General features: G+C 42.3%; 1 protein-coding gene and 1 pseudogene across 2 annotated transcripts in view; both read left to right on the top strand.

Moving 5' to 3' along the window:
• Window positions 1–1,556: 1,556 nt before the first annotated feature.
• Window positions 1,557–17,763, top strand: part of LOC126531200 (membrane metallo-endopeptidase-like 1) — a 232,426-nt gene continuing 216,219 nt past the window's right edge. For both annotated transcript variants that reach the window (XM_072285753.1, XM_072285752.1), the window contains exons 1-6: window positions 1,557–1,770; window positions 6,401–6,499; window positions 10,683–10,751; window positions 12,858–12,970; window positions 15,570–15,628; window positions 17,262–17,313. In XM_072285753.1, coding sequence (XP_072141854.1) covers window positions 1,585–1,770; window positions 6,401–6,499; window positions 10,683–10,751; window positions 12,858–12,970; window positions 15,570–15,628; window positions 17,262–17,313 — 578 coding nt within the window. In that variant the 5' untranslated portion in view covers window positions 1,557–1,584. The remainder of the gene's footprint in view (window positions 1,771–6,400; window positions 6,500–10,682; window positions 10,752–12,857; window positions 12,971–15,569; window positions 15,629–17,261; window positions 17,314–17,763) is intronic.
• On the top strand, window positions 5,185–5,365 carry LOC126518390 (U2 spliceosomal RNA; annotated as a pseudogene).

Below are 17,763 nucleotides of genomic sequence, written 5' to 3'. Positions count from 1 at the left end.
CGCTGCTCTGAATGATAGGCCCTTCAAAGTATAATAACACGGGAAAGTAACCGGTTCTATCGCTCTCGGTCACGCCCGCGTCAGCGGCCTCATCGAAGTTCATAAGAAAATAATCAATTAATGACTGTGATCGATGATCAGTACAGCATGTTGTTACGGATAATAGCGATTAAAACCCATACCTATAAATACAAGTAATGTACTCAAGATTAGAGTAGCTAGAGGAATCAAGTACATTAAAATTTATATCACCCATGATTAATACATTTTTCCGCTCAGCTATATAGATTTTCCAAGTAAGCGAGTAAGTGCTTTCCAAAAGATGGTGGGATCAGAAGAAGGCGAGCGATAGACAGTAGCAAGAATAATTTTTCGTTGATTCTTACAAAATGCCGGCGTATAAATTTCCAGCCAAACAGGTTCGCATATTGCGACATTCAATTTAAATCATTACGTCTCTTCTACAGAATACTGTTCGAGACAAAAGGGATTGAACCACCATGAGGATCACTGACTAGATCACAACATTCACTAGAATAACCAGGGAAACCATACAAGTCACCGTTACCGGCGGTAGCCAAGTTTAAGTGCAACAAATAACAGAGAACTCGTGATTAGGGGAGCTCATTAGAGCAGCAGTTGCGTCATGGTCCTTAGGAAGACTACGAGCATTAAAATATATGAAGGAAAAACCGCTAATCTGAGAAAAAAGATTAATAAAGTCACGCAAGCTTAAACGTTGAACACGTATAGATGAAAGTCACAGGCAATTTGGGGGGCATCACCATCCAGGGTTTGTCTTTCCTTGACAACGCAGTTGTCGGTCCACAGATTTGTTATTTGAAGGCAAGCGCCTTAGAAAAGAGCAGTTATTGCCATGAGTCATGGAATCGTTATCGAAAGCACACTTTTCTTGTGCTCCAGAGAACGAGGTAAACAGTCGTTGAACGTGCCTTGAGAGCTTTCTTTAGAAACTCGGTGCGCTTGTGGCACGAACAGAAAAGAACAGTAATGTTCGTGTTATTTGCGTCACGCGTTGTACTCTGTGCGAAGTGCCAATGCCCTCAAGCTTCACAGGGCAACCAACTTTATTGCCAAGAAGCTAGACAATCTTTCTGCAGCCTTCACCTTGCATTGTTGTAACTCTTATTTATAGATTCTTCAGGTGGTAGTACCGTTCCAACTGACCAATCATCTAAGCTGTAAGGTTGAGAGGGTCAGGTGCAGGGCTGCTCTTTTCTGATTGTGTTGCTTCAGATTCGTTGCTCATGAAATTCCTGACTTCGTTCGTATCGTCAGCCTCAGCTTTCAGCTTATTTACACTCTCGAGATTGCATCTAGTCACTGCAACCTTCACGAATTCGAACCTATTATTAATGGCAGCTGCTTTTCTGTTTTTCAAAAGACACTTCAAAATCTTCGAAGTTTTTTGTAAGTGATGCAATGGTAGGAGTCATAACAACAAGAGTGATCAGAGTGCAGTGGTCAGGACTAGAATAGCGCTGTCGGCATGAAATCCAGAAGCATGTGACTTTATTTAAATTTTCTAGGAACACTCTGTACAACTACGCAGGATTCCTTGCAATGCTTCCTTACATTCCATATGTAAATATCAGCACTGAAGAGGCCACCTCAAATGACCTGACTCAAAGTACGACGAGGCGCCGTAACTGGAGTGAATGCATAGCTTTGTTGGACGAAAATGTGCCTGATATTCTCGACTATTTATATGTTACAAACGACACCAACCATATTGAGGTTAAGAGTGAGGTAAGTTGTATGCATTGTATAACGCTGAATAAGCTATTCCACCAAGCTGTAAACCATGGTTTTTGTTCGCCAAAATGTAATGTCACGACGGAAACGAAAGCGCAGATAAAATCATTCAGTGCGTTACGCTTTTTCGCAATTAAGGGCCGGGAGAATGGAAGTATTCCGATCTAATTATTCTCTTTGTCAGCTATTGCCGGGCAGTTGGACGTTTTCACTGTGTTATGCTGCTCGTGAGCGATGAATGATGAAAAAGAAATGTAATATATCTGCAAAAATTGGTATCTCATACTGGCCAAGACCTCTAAGTTTACTAGATGGTGCATTGGTTTGTAAGCGGCAATAAACGATGAAAGTTTCATATTTTTGCACATGTGCATACGCAGAGAGCCTGCATAGTTTGGGCACGTTGATTCAAATGCTTATTAGAGCCGATTAAAAGTGCATTGTGATTCAAGGGCTCAAGCCGCCGTCGGTTACATGCGGCACATCAACTTAGGCTGGCATGCCGCTAGGCTGACATGCTACTTTAGGAAAAACCTCTCCAAAAGAATACGCAGGCTTGGTGGGCTTGACAGGTAGCCATGCTTGATCCTGCTCAGATTCGCTTCGATGCAAAGCTGCGCCAACTGCACCAGGCTTCACGAACGGCACCCACGCATTCGTCTTACCCGCAGCAGGTTGATTTAAAATAATGATTCCCGCGTCCCGCCCCATCCCTCCCGCGAGTGGACGCGCAAGTGCGCATGCGCCGATGTCGAAGCCGTGAGCGCGTCAGCGGTCAGGCGCCTTCGTTCCACTAGACAGCCCGTCAGCCGGAACGCCCAAGCGTGGCAATCCAGACCAACGAAAATCCAAGATGGCTGCGCCACCACCTTGGTTTGCTAATGAGCTGAGGAGAAGCTTAAAGTATTTGACATTACTTATGATCTTAATTTATTGACGAGAAAACAAGTGGCAACAGAAGCGTCTTGACTGCTACTTCGCAGCCTCATCGCATTATGACACACTTCATGCCGGTTCACAAGTAACAAGAGAAGTGCCTTCTTTGACGACTGTCGTTGCATAAATTGCTACTATGTGGAAAAATACACCGCATGCAACTGATGAACTTGAATATGCTATATATTATTTGCAGTAGTCCCGTATTCTACCATAAGGGGCCGTAGTGAGATACTTCATGCTTGCCGCACGTGTTGAGCGCACAGGTAAAGCCGATTGCTTTTCCGTCCTACTGCTCCGATGGAGCGCGCGTACGTGAGATGAGCGGGGAGCAGAAAACATTCATAAAAATGTCTAGTAGGTGGTCGTACGAAACGACCGTGCGTGATCACTAGGCTTCCACCTTCGGAGGCAGTATGCATGACTAATTTGATTGCAATCGCCGACAAGCGTTTCACCTTGATTATTCTAGATTAAGATTAAGGTTACAATATAGGCTTATTTGAATGCGAGCGCTATCCAGTGAAAATAAACATTTACGGCATTTTGCAACGTGCGTAACCCTCGTCATGGGTGAAATCTTCTTTGATGACAAATGTGGTTCCCTTGCACTTAGGGCTGCATGTCCGGCGACGCTCATTGCCTTCAATGAAGCAAAAGTTCACAAACAAAGGATATTTTTTATTCTTGTGGGCGGCACAGCCCATGAGCGCGCAAGATTTCTTGAGCAGAAAAAGATATCTTGAGATTTCACTGCAAAAAAGAACTTCATTTTATTAGAATGTTTTGAGGGGCTTGTTGGTTCACTCTAACGACTGATTTCTGAATGCGCGAAATTTGCAAACAGGACACTACACCAGAAGAGATACACGCAAAGATCGGGCGCCGTCATTTTCCTCTTTCTCATTCCAACTCTAGTTCGCAGAGGGAGACATACTAAAGATTAAATTGTTGTTTCCTCTCGATCTGTTACTTGGAACTTCAAGCGATAGCTTTATCTGAGCCATTTCTCTGGAAGTTGTGCCAATTAACTGACCTTCCTTGGTGCTGAAGCGTTCATTTTGCTTTATAGTAAGCACGTCACCCTCTAGCATAATGACTCTGCTAAGGAGACCTGTGGGAGGCAGCGCGAAGAGGTAGTCACTGTGGCCGATGTTTATTTAGGCCGGCCATCTATGGTGTCGCGGGATCTCAGAAGCGGCCGATATCGCGGCCCTCAGGCCCAGGGAGCTAGCGTGTTCTCTTTTGGCGCTACAGGTACGTGGGCCGTGTCCTTCTTCACTGACTCTGGAGGCGATAGTCGCGCCCTTACAAACCTTACCACAATGCCCCCACGGCAACCTGCTGTTCCCTAATGGCCTGTAGCCCTTTTAAAACGACCGTTTGATCAAGTTCGAGTAAACCCCCCATGTCCTTCTTAGCAACATCGTCAACATCTTGTGTGCTTACGCTATCAGTGACACAATAAGCAGACCGACGCTGAACGTGGCCAATAGTAAAAAAAATTGGAGGACGCTTAAGCTTCGCCTTCAAGAGTGAAACGCGATATAGTTCGCACATATAGTATGACATCCGAAGTGTCGCATTCTTTTTTTAATTATGAAGTTTTATGTGCGAAAACCATGATCTGATTATGAGGCACGCCGTAGTCGGGGACTCTGGAAATTCGCACCACCTGTGGTTGTTTAACGTGCACCTAACTCTAAGTACACTGGTGTTTTCACATTTCGCCCCCATCTACACGCGGCCGCCGTTGCCGAGATTCGATCCCGCGACCACCCTATTCTTCAAAAATTCTACTTTGGTCCATCCGACTACCTCGAAAAATTAAGTGTCATTGTACTCTGTGAAGGTGGATGTCCAGCGAAGCTGTGTATGGCGAATGGAGAATTGTCCATTGCCGTGCGTCGAACGCCGTGTGCACATAAATGGAAGGTGAGGCGCCACTAGCCGCTCCTCCACTATGTTGAACCTCGGAAGATGATGAGGCATAGGGGGGGGGGGGGGGGGGGGGGGGTATACAACCAATGTATTGTAGCTAAGCGCGTTCCGACACCTTTTACTCCCGGAACGTAGAATCCCGGAATCCCGGAACGTAGAACAGACATGCACCTCACCGCACTCTTATAGCACAGACTGCTTCACCGTAGCCAAGGCGATCGTGTATTGGTCAATGTCTCGCAGTGCAGTAATGGTATTGAGGTCAGCTGAAAACCACAACCGGTCACACGCAACAAATGCCACACAAAATTGGTTCCCCAAAAATTCCCTATGAAACCTGGCCATTGCCCCGGTGAAACGTTCCAAGTGTGCGGGATCGGGGCCACATCGACGGTTCGCATTTCGTTGCACCTCGCGATCCCGGCGCGCAGTACGCTTACGGGACCGCCACCCCGGGAGAGCTGAAAGAAAGAAAAGGAGGTAGGTAAACGCTTGGAACGCCGCCATAGAGAGGGCGGTGCGGACGTAGACATGGCCGACTCAAGTCAACGTGCAGTATCCGCTCTTATCACCATAATACCTGTTACGAGTTATATTTGGACCCGAGATATCAAACTCATTTTTTGCAAGTTGGCAGAGTGCTTGAAGCCCGCCGCACCTCAGCCATGGGTCAGGCCGCTATTGCACTCTCTTCGGGATCGGCACATGTATGGGGAGGAATTGACGATCTAGACGGCTCTCGCCCACGAATACATTTTCATCAGAACCTAGCCACAAACATCTTCGCTGTAAAAACTTTCCGCTTTGGTGGTGGCATAGTGCAGACGTGTCGAACGAATTACAGAACTTCCTGTTACTGCGTATTGTCCAGCAACTGTTTACGTTCTATCTACGACACTTAACCATCCAGGTGCCGTATATCTGAGGCCGTGATTACGCTATCAACTGGCCTGCTGAGTTCAGTGTTTCACTCTAACTATCGCGTTAGCCCAGTGTTTAAGGTGTCGCGCTGTTGATTTCAAGGTCTGGATTTCTATTTTGGCCACGTCTACCTCATTTTGATTGGGGAGAAATGGAAAACAACACGCCCGTATACCTTCATTGGGCCACGTTAAGGACCTCAAATGTTCAAGACTAATTCGGGACCCCCCCTCCTGCAGCCTGCCTCACAATGACACCATGGCTTTGACACGCAAGAATTCTAATGGTAATATTGCTGGTTTGAAACCTTACCTACATTTGAAAATAGCATGTATACCTGGTGCTCCTGAGCTTTTTTTTCGGCCATAACAATATTTATACATTTTATGGCTAACGTATGGACTCAAAAAGCTACCCTACAGCAATACATGCTATTTCTAAAGCATACTGGATCTCTACAAAGGGATTAGAACTGTAGAAGTTCTGCACTGCATAGTCAAACAGAATTCGAAGGAACACACGAATGGGCGTCTAGGTGCTTCCCGCTCATGCATTCAATACTTTCTTCCTTTTGATGCTCGCAAGCTACGAATGGGTAGCGATCAATCAACTCGCCTAAATTAAAGTACTGTTGAAAAATGCAGCGTTAAGAAGAAAAACAAAGAAAATGCGCTTGAAATCAGCTTCATTGGACGGCCTAATTATTTTCATTCTGCCAATTATAATGACATGCACTGCCCGGCCCTGCCATATGGTGCATCACGAGCATGAAATAAAGAAACACTATTAGATAGTTCGAATTAATTATAAATACCCTTCCATTCAGGTAGAAGCGATTGCCCAAAGATTGAAACAGGCATTCAACGAAACGCTTCAAAACAACAGCTGGATCGGCAATACGACACGAGCAGCTTTACAGGAAAAGGTAAGAGCACCGCCTTACAACTGCTACGCAAAACATATAAAAACTTTTTCTTTTCATGCAAGCTCTGTTCTGTGGCCATTATTTGAAACCGTCAAATGCGCTAGGCGTTGTTTACGTTTGTAACTGAAACAGTGCTTGCAACAAAGTGGACTGACCATGCATGATTCAAGCATGTCTGAAACCAAGACGGTCTTGTATGAAGTAGTACTTTGTGTCCATGTTACTAGCTAAAATCAATGAAAAAAGGAATAGGATCACACTTGGCGCAAAACGGTTGTGACAGCTTATTTATCAAAATTGCTGTAAATATCAGCAGCAGTGAAAATGGAAATTGCTCTTTTCGGAACTACTCAGGCTTCTGCAAGATAAGGCTAGAAATACATCGTAAAAGTTAAGACAGAGAGCAGGAAAGATGCTTCTTCTTTTCGGGTTTCCCTTCTCCTTCTCACTTGACGTGTGCTACACATTTTTGGATATATTCTCTGGCTAATACGCCCCATGGAGGTAAAATGTTTTATAGATCCGAAGAAGTTCAGTATGGTGCAACGCGGCTGATTCTTCGAAAACGCTCTATATTAATACTTTATTTTTTTCTCAAAAGCACAAATGACAATGCAAATCTTTGGTGTCACTTTTAGAAAGTTGGAGCCAACAGGAGAAACACTGCATTAATTTACTCTGCAGTAATCAGAAAACGGCTGGAAAAAAATATTTTACATAAAAGTGGGATAAGATTCATCTCTTGTGAAATTGCCAGCCTGCACGATCAATTTTCTAACCTTTACAGTTCTGTTTTGGGACGGCAACAAAATTTAAAAAAAATAGAAAAGGAATCAAACAAGTGTAATTCATGGCAATAGAGTCTATACGTTACAGGTATGCAGATGATACACCACTAAATCAGAAATTTTTGCATTCATATGCGCAACAATGAAACTACTCTGACGAGGTTTATTGAACTCGTCGAGTGTCAGCCGCAAATACAGCGGCAGCACCGATCGCTCAGCGGGATGGGCGAACCGGCCGCGCAATACGCGTTGGTGACGGGCCTTTCTAGTGCCGTTCTTTTTCCTGACACAATGTTAGGCTTTTTGAGTATTGCGCTTAGTTCGCTCACAAAATTTAGAGTCTGTACCCTATCCTCTTCGTTATGTAGCTGAGCGATGACATTTTTTTATAGTAAACATGGTTTTGCGAAAGGTATGGGGCTAAATATTTTACATACGAAGGCTCGCTGGAACGGAAACTGACTCAGGAAAGCCAGCGCCTAATACACGGATCTCCCCACCCTCCAGCTTCCTTCGCTTCGCCACAGCGGCGACACCATGCGGTTCAATGCCTCGTAGACAGCCTGTTTTTGGCATTATATTTATTGCGATTAGAGTCGCACCGGACTGCCATCGAGGAAAGAATAAATTTATCGTATTATCGTTCGATTCTCAAGACAGGAGATAAGAGATAAATGGTTAGCAGGGAGGCTGGCCCTGAGGCTCGCGAAAGCCGCGTTTACATTTCAGTAAACGTGACAAAGCGGTCTCCTTATCTACTCTTAAAGTGCAAAGAGTGAAATAATTGGTGAAGCTATGTATTGCCAATTTTTTGTCGTGTCAACTACGGGCGGTTTGTAGATGCAAACCTACAATGAATGAAATTACAGGGTGGAACGTTGCACGCCTTTCTTGTTAGCAAGAATATGTTTCTTTACCGCAAGTACACGCTGAACCCCATTTTCTGCTTAGCTTTCTTTCCACGAAGTGGTTTCTCACGTATTAGAAAATCATCTGACTCGGCCTCCGTGGTCTCCACGTCGATGGCTATATAGCTGCCGACGCCGTCAGTCGGGTGGCGTCTATGCTAAGCTTCATGATGAAGTTAACTTTTCCGGAACAGTTATTTAACATATCTCACAATCAGTGATGAAGCCGTAGCGGTATCTTACTGATTTCATTGAAGTGAAATACAATAATAATAAATAAATACGCGGCGATAGTACCGGGCTCAGCAGGAGAGGGCTGGCGAAGCAATACAACATTGCACGTCGCACGGATGGCTCCGCTTAGCGGTGTCACGTTATGTCCTCACGACCAAGTGTGTGTCCCACATAATTTCAGCCAAACATTAAAAATATACAAATTTCAAGTAGCTGGACAGAACCAAAGTAATATTGTTGGCTGTCGCTTGGAGACACTCAGATACCGCGTCAAGATTGGAGAGACAGTCGGAATTGGCGAAGAGACAGCCCACATTAGAATCTGACAGACCGCCGGCCTTTATAACAAAATATTCTAATGCACTCCCAAACACAAACAACATCCTAAGAAAATACCACCCAATATTATCAAGTAACGAGCGTCTGCGAAAAGCGTTCCCGGATGTACCCAGGGTTACCTATCGCCGAAACAAGAACTTTAAAGACATGTTAGTGCACGCAAAAGTCAGCCAGCAGCATTCCCCCGTAATAAAAGCATGTTGTCGCCCTAGATGCAAAACCTGCAGGCACCTTCAAAGTGACATTAAAATTAAAAGCACCGCAAATAATTATACACATGAAGTCAAATCCAGCTTCACTTGCACAAGTTCGGATGTGATTTATATGCTTGAATGTTCCTTCTGTAAGAAACAATATATCGGTGAAACAGGACAATCAATGAACGTCAGATTAAACGGACATCGCGCGGACACAGCTAAAAAGCTTCCCAAAGCCGTCGCCGAGCATTTCAACCAACCAGGTCATAACTTTGATGAACTTAAACTCTACATCTTACAGTCAAATTTCCGTTATGAACGAGAAAGAAAATACAGAGAATCATACCTTATCCATAAGTTCAAGACATTGCAACCAATAGGCATAAACGTTTCAAAGGGAGCTTTAGAATCTATTCGCTATGCTAAACCTCAAGCTATAGGCAACAACACTTAGTTTGATTTCTTGGCGTATCCCCCCCTTTTCCTTTTTCTTCCCTTCTTTTTCTTTCTTTCTTTCTTTCTTTTTTCGTCAGCTGGCGTGTCAGACGCCCTTGACACGCCGGCTAACGCGCGTGGGTTGACAGACTAGGGTGAGGGGAGGGGGGGTCCTGGCTTTGACCTTGTACACAGCGTTCCTTTACTAATTCGACACGCTAACACACTTTCCCTCGTTTCCGCGCCCTCCCGCCTCACACCCCCTCCCCTTTAGAATAACCCCACCTATATATACTGTGGCGAGGAAAGCATATGTCGCCTTGTCGAAACGTTGGCTCCTGCATTCACCTTGTTCACGTTTTGCTCATCGCCTTGAATTGCCATCTCCCGGATTCCCCGTCTTTTCTCAGATTATTTTTGTATTTCTCTTGTATACATAATTCATCTTAATTGATGAACTTCTCAAGTAATATGATCACATGAAAATACCAATGAGAAAATTCTAGAGCAATATCAGAAACTCCCGATAGAGCTTTCTGTCACTCAATACGTTCTACATAAGAATGTTTTGCCAGGCATGAAACAAGCCCGCGAATACACGCAGAGTGTCTCCTGCGTCCAGTCGCGCGGCAGTTTTATTCCTTCAACATTTACGGCCTGATATATGATTCGGACTGAACTGATTAAATCCGGAATATTTCATTATGGCTGCTAGTGGTGATGTTTACGAAGTTACTGTCTAGGTTGGGTTCTTAGATAAAGTACAGTTTCCTACCGTTTAACACTTTTTTCACGTTGAAGGTAAGTTGTTATTCCCACATTATGTTGAAGTTCAATTGAAACACATTAGCCATTGTATTCACAAAACGCACGTTTCTCTAGTAGGGGCCTGTTCTTGCTGTCACCGCGGGTTGTATTGTTCATTTATGAGTGCGAAACTGTCAAAAATCAGTTTAATAAAAATGGGCAGTAGCCATATTGCGTGGTGTTAACCAATCATCTTTAATGTTATAAATAAGAAAACCAGGAACGCCATCGTATTAACATGTCTGAAATCGCGTGATAGTAGTGTGTCGTATAAAAAACTCAATATAAATCTCAACACATCAATATATTTTAGCTAATAATACCAATGGTAGCGAGATGCCACAGATGGTTTCTCCTGCAAAGCTCAATGACTACGTTACTAATGCTCGTATAGAGAGTTAATGTGTAAATTAATTCTATACTATTCTATACTTAATTCTATTCTATTAATTCTAAACGTTTCGTTTTGTTTCAGTTGAAAAATGTGACAATGAGAATAGGATACCCGGACACGCTATTGAACCGGTCAGCACTCTACGAATACGTAAGTGCAAGGCAAAGCTTATCAGATTGCTGGAGCACCTAAATAACAATTTTCGTTTACTTCCGTACGTCTCAACAGAACATATATAAATCTTTAACTTCAATACAAGTATCATCGCTCAAACTGTGGGTCCCTAAGGGAACTTGTTACAGTATCCATGAAGAAACTCAGTTAATTCTGTATTTTCTAATATTCCCGTACGCTGTTGTTTTGCTAGATGAATGCAGGAATATATCGCCATAGGGCAGGCTTTTACTATGCTAAAGTGTACAAATGCCAATGTCTTAAGTTTATTAGTTGCCCATATAAATGGCATCAACTAAAAACAGCGCAGCCCTTTGTAACCAGAGTGAAAAACTGAGTTGTTTGTAGATTCACGCCAAGGATGCTTAAAAACAATTGGTACCTGCCATACTGCTTAATATAAAACAAATGTACATATGTTCGAAGGGACAAGTGGGAAGTGAGTGAATTTCATGAGTCATCTCAGAAGGCCCCTAAGTAGTCTGACGTTTGAATTTTCGTCAGCTTATTTTAGAATAATTTTAGAGTTTTATGTCGTTCAATTTTGCAAATAAAAAAATCTAATGTACTTCTTATTAAGTAGACTGTTGGACAGCTATGTCCATATGCAAACAGCAATATGGGCAAAAGCACACTATTAAAGGTCGTCGCATTGATGTATCAAAGAACGAACGTGATGGTAAATGTTTGCTTAAGCCATTGCAGTACAAGTATAACAAACACAAAGAACATGCAACCGAACTCTACGGACTCCATGGTGAAAATAAAACATAATTCTCGCATCGCAACAGCTCTGTGCTCATATCATTAGCGTGTTTGGGCCAATTCGCGCCTGCATCGAGAAGCACAGCGTGTGTCAGCAAAGAACGTGCACTATCGCCAGTTTTCATTAGAGACACATATTCAAACATGGCACAAAGGAATATTTGTTACAGTTCCTTTTTCTGTATCAATACACCTGTGCTCCCAATTTTCCCCTTATCAAACAATCAACACCATCTTTTGCCTCACGGCATTACTGAGTCGAAGTCTAAAGGTGCGCAATCCCATACATGGCTGCTTGCATATCCGCCTAACTTCTTTAGACGTCTGATCATGAACATAAATATAAACATAACGTTACATAATCGTTTTTATCAGTCTGGGGCATGAAGAAAACTTTGTATGGGAGTAAATGCTTAAACGCTATAATATAAAAGCAATTTGTGTAAATAGCATTTGGTTTGAAAACATTCAAATAATTCTTTGCAAAAGACTCCCTTGATGCACTATATTTCATAATGTGATTTCGACCTGCATAACGTTTTTGAGTGCAAGCTACTCAGTAAGACAGCCGCAGCTGAAGCTACTATCAGTCGCAATATAGGATGTCCAAGAAGGTTCTTAAAGAAAGATTCGCTTAAAGAATACGTGGTCGATGGTGGGATCACATTGTGATCTCCCAACACCGCAGCCCAATGTACAATCCATAAGACCACAGTCCCACAGCTGCATCTCTCTTGCCAACGACGTCAAATGATTTGAAACAATTCGCACGTTCGTCGCGTTTCCGAACAATAATATGCATGGAAAAACGAGTACACGAGCGCATGGTAGGTGATTTTGGCCTCAGATGCAGGATTGAAAGGCACAAATGATGGTCAACCTTGTTACTGTATTACTTGTGCATCAGGCTTTGCAGCAGTCACGTATAAAGAAGAAACGCGAATTTTTCGAACTCTTTTGCACAGCATAGACAAGCGAAAATACTTCGTTTTATCAATATTGTTTGTAACTTCACTTTGGTGAAACACTTCAAGTATGTCATGAATATACCTTTGGCGCTGAGTTACAAGTTACTGTATATATTTCTTTTTTGTACCGATATGATGGACGAGAAGCTTGTGTTTGAGTATTGCGTGGGTATAGGGGTATATACCTGCCTGTGAAGCATATAATACAATGAAATATCGCAAACTAAAATGTGTGAAAATTTGTTTTTGGAGGACATTTATGTGAGCCAAGAAAACCCTTTTTGGTGTCCTCATTACGAGCCTACACTTTTTTCGTGCTAACGTTATCAACATTACTTTGCTCCTCTAGGTACCACCCTTTCCTTTGAATATTTCCTTCACAGAAGCCTTGTACTACATTCGACAAGGCTTCAACAAAATGGAATTGACTAGGTATCACTCTCCAGAGGAGGGACAATTAACGTGAGTAATGAGTGGTCTAAAACATAATGTGAGGGGCAGAGTGCCAAGTTTTTATCCCTGGACAAATTGTCAATGTAAATCCAGAGCTGGTCTTTATGCACTCTGGCAGCGCGGTAGACTGGACAAGAAGCAAATACGAACAGGGCGATCACTGACCTGTTTGTATGTGGTCTTTTTGTAGCCTTACGCGCTACAACATGAAAGTGCTAATCAACTACCAGCCCATATTTCTGCGTTAACAAGAACTGACCTAGAATGTCTTTCATTTCATATTCTCAAGACACCACAATATAATTTAGAGATTATGGTGTTTAGCACTGCGCTTGCGGCAATCAGCACTATAAGTACGACGACTATGTGAGAAGTGACAAGTTGCTGTCAGCTTTCACGAACTAGTACAGAGACCAGAGGAATAAGAAGAGTGAACAAGCCTAATGCCACAGTCTTGAAATCGATCAAGGTGATCTGTTAGGTACTGCAAATAGAGATTCTAAATGGATGTTGTAGATTCTCATTTAGATGTGGAGAATGCTACAGAAATAGCTTCGCATGGTGCGGAATAGCACGTCTGAGATTTTAAAACATTCTAGTCATTTGCTTATAAATGAAACTAGAAAAGTAAAACCGAATCTCTACAAATGCTCTCTTAGGGTCACAGTGGGATAATAAATGTATCAACCAATCACACCTAAATTCTATTAATTATGTACAAAAAGGGAATTGAGTAAGGTTGGTAAATGACACAAGATGCCAATCGTTCTGTTTAGTATTTTGCTCAATATCTACAATCCAGCTGCAAGAGTGCAGGTGCTAAAAATAGTTTCATATATTCCGCCATGCCGCATGACACGCACCAATTTGTGACGCGTTCTTGCGCGAACATTTGCGGAACCCATTTACCGTTGTTCCATCGCGCCGAAGCGTTGCAAACAACTAGGGCTTGTGGGCAAATCATTTGAGTATATTCTCAGTGCAAGCAACCCTTAATTGGGAACTTCGCAGGGCGTAATAGAGAAATCCGGTTCAGTGCTTCCGAGTGGCTGTAGAATAGGCTGAAATGGCAGGTTGCTGTGTTATATTGATAACGCTCATAAGAAATTTATAGATTTCAAATGTGCTGAGGGGTACTTATACCAGTTGAGGCTTTCTACTCCATTAGTGGTACACATTTGGTTTTCTGAATAAAGCTGATTCTTCTGTTTTCTTTTTGTTCTACTCACGGTGACAAATGGTTAGAGCGCACGTGTAATTAAACAAGTGTGAATTTCTGTCTTGCTTAGGCACGCCACTTGTAGCATTAACCACTGAATAGTTTGCACATGCTACTACAAAATGGAACTCTGAATTCAACGAAGTGTGCCAAGCTTCATGGGATTCCATTTTTTTTTGGGAAACACTTTGTTCCAGAAGCTCCTCACGCAGTTTATACACAGATAGTAGGTGACAAAAACTGGTTTAAAGGGCGCTTGTCCATTCACATTTTTCTGGAATGCATCTCTCTGTATGAGCGTTTAATTTATTAACAATTCACCTGGCATAATCTCGGCAGCTCTAATTCGGGATTGAATAAAGGTATCCCATTGTTTTAGGCAATCGAAAATTTCTCGTACAAGTCCTGTGGGATTCAAAACATAACGAGTAGCCAATTGTTTTTTATATTTAAGGAAAACGCCCGTGCGCAGTCACAATCATGTAACATCAGAAAACCTTTGGTCATCGCATCAGGCACATGGCGGCCACTTTAGCACTTGCCTATAGTTCAGTGCAACAGTGAATTCGAGAAAAAAAGTGTACTTGGTGAAATGTCGGTTACGCGTTCTGGCACACAATCTAGGTTCTTAGGCTTTACACTTTGAATAACAGCGCACGGCCAGCAAAGAGGACAAAAGAGAAAACAGAGCGATAGCGCTCTGTTCTCTCTTTTGTCTTATTTGCTATCCGTACGCTGTTAGTCAAACTTTTAAAGCCTGTTTTACGAACAAGACAGGACCTACACCCTTTTTTATTACATGTTCTCACCGTTTCGCAATGAAGTAGTAGTAGCGTAGTCGTTCTACACATTTCTTCTTAACAAATGACAGACAATACTTTTTTAAAAAATTGGGAACAAGACGCCCGTTAGAAAAAAAGAATAATTTACCACTCCAAATTTTTAAAGGAAATGTAAGTGAACGCACATGTGAATTCCGACATACGAGCAACATGCACCACCTTTCTATCCAATTTGTGTTTAACAAACCTCTAAACTTTTGTGGCAAACTTGTTTATATGGGGAGCATGAGGGATTATTGAGTTTTGTTTTGTTAATAACAGCGACCGATGTATGCCAATAAGCGTTAGTCAGTAGACAATTAGCAGCCGGGTCCGAACGTTCATGGGCCTACAGTTTGTGATAGCATGTTAATATATGAACCACGTTCGTAATTTTTATTCTACAATTCTAAAAGCTTATTTGTGTTGATATTAGTTGACTTCAGTGCTCTTCAAATCTACAGTTTTCTACCGCAACGCTTAACTTTTTGAAAAAAATCGTTCTGCACAATCTTATTGGCTTCTTTGAATTTACGGTTTCTTCGTTTCTCCTTGGTTGTGCCTGTAGTTGGGATCACAGTCCAAGAGATGGTCGCACGTATCACGTCAGCCTTTCGGACAATATTGGTAAGCATCTATATTACAGAAAAAACAAATTGCTGCGAATAAGAGTGTGAGTAACCGTTTGACATATTACTCGCAAGTAATGCTATTTTAATCTACACAAAAAGTAGTTTCAGAATTGTCCTTTATTTTTGTAATAACGACCGAAGTTACCTTGCAATTGATGGTCTTCAGCGGTGGAGACACATATCATCAACGGTAGACGCTTACCGTCAGCACTTTACCAGTGGCAATAAAATTAGAAACAGCTGGCAAAAATGTGGGAGGACGCTTAAGGTTAGCAGCTAAGGGTGTAACGCGATAGCATTAAAAGATCCCTGACTGCTTCTAACGCTTCCCGGAAACTACAGCTTATGAAACCGTAACATTTACCGGGAAAAGCTGGCGGCGAAAGCTATGCAAGGAGGCGAAGTTCCTAGTTCATTTTGTTTTTTTTTTTATGATGTTGCAAGGAAACGAGCCGGTCGTGCCACTCCTACTAGGACAGACCTCAAACGGCAGCTGGAAAAGGGGTTTATGTTTGAGTGTCCGCGAAACAAAATTATGTTGTCTCGTATATTCAAACTACACTCCGGCGCTATGATGTCGGTTGTTGAGTGTGTAAGTCGTACTTTACGAATTTTCTGAGTCATTTTACTTTGAGAAAGTCAATCTGTTCAGTAACATTGTTCAGTAACGGTAACAGTAACTTAGGAACCACGCGGAGGGCCTGCGTGGCTCGGGATGCGTGGTTCGCGATGATTTTCTAGCTTGCGGGTGCCGGCACCCCCACCGATGCCCGCTCTGATGCCGGATTTCTGTGTCACGCGGCCCTTAACACCATCATGTTAATGTATCAGGAACATGCTACCCTAAAGGTTATAGCGCCATCTACTCGGAAATGTCATTCAGTGCCTAATCGCGTTACTAGGTTTTGACGCTCGAAATAAATGTGGACTGGCAAGTCTATATTCATCGCATTCTTGCTGAGATCGCCTTTAAAATATTCAATTCACATTACCAGAAATGATTGCTATTGCTTTATTTTATTTTCTCGACTTGATAATGTTGACTTAAAAAGCGAGTATTTTGCTAAAGTTACATTTTTTTACTCGAAACAACTTCGTGCTACAGGTTGTTTTTTTGCATAGAAATAGGAGAAAACCAATTTTTTCTTCTCATTTGTACCAGTACTAACTTGCTCTTGTATAACTTGTACAAATTAATTAAACTTTGCACTGAAATATAACTGCGAAGGCAACAAAATTCAAATTGGCCGTCGTGTGTGAGAAGGAACCAAAATACAATAGACACAAGATGCCATTAAGTGGAGTCCACGGCATACAGATAATAAACAAGCTTCCTTTACGTTTAACTTGGCTTTAATGTACCGAGTGCTGCACGCTTAACAGACTAACGAACTATTACTTTGTGCTATGTAGTCTAAACGCTTTGAATTCCTGGCATTATACCGTGCTCTAGAGAATTCAGACTCCTTGAGACAAACTAAACCCTAAGCCTAATCAAGCCACTTGCGACTTAGCAATTCAATGAAAAACCCTTAGCAGTTGTTGCTACTACTTATCTCTCTGTAACAAAATTTATTTAGATGGTCTTACAGCTTCAATCACACACTTCACGTATTTACTTCTTTCAGAGATTCCCTACGCACTCTTCGCACCTCCATTTTTTCAGCAAGGACTTCCACTGTAAGAATTCGAAAAATGACTCAATTTCTGTGTGTTTCTTTATCTCTGTGCGTGTATCAAATACATATAGGTAGTTTGCAAGCGAATCAATCGTTTTGAACACGGTCAATGCAGGTTTATCAGTGTGCTAGTGCTGCCATAATTCATTTGGTAAAGGTGTCTGGGCAATATTGAGATTTGCGGGTAGTGGACAATTTATCAACAGTTGCCGTTATGCGCGCCGTGGCAACCAAAGGACAATATACGCCATTTCTGGATTACGTCTGTGAAGTCAGAATGGTACTCCACAGATGCAGGTGGATTGAAGCTCTTCCTGTCTTGAAGTTAGTATGCGCTACAGATGCAAATACAAAGCTAAAAAAGAGAAAAACATTTCGCGGAAGCATTAAAAACTGAATTTTCGATACACCTCTAGCACAGATAAATACAACGAACTTGAATACGGGAAAT

Source organism: Dermacentor andersoni, unplaced genomic scaffold, assembly GCF_023375885.2.
Source record: "Dermacentor andersoni unplaced genomic scaffold, qqDerAnde1_hic_scaffold ctg00000041.1, whole genome shotgun sequence".
NCBI classification, from domain to species: Eukaryota; Metazoa; Arthropoda; class Arachnida; order Ixodida; family Ixodidae; genus Dermacentor; species Dermacentor andersoni.
Note: the sequence above shows the minus strand (reverse complement) of the source record. Positions and strands in the feature narration are given on the sequence as shown.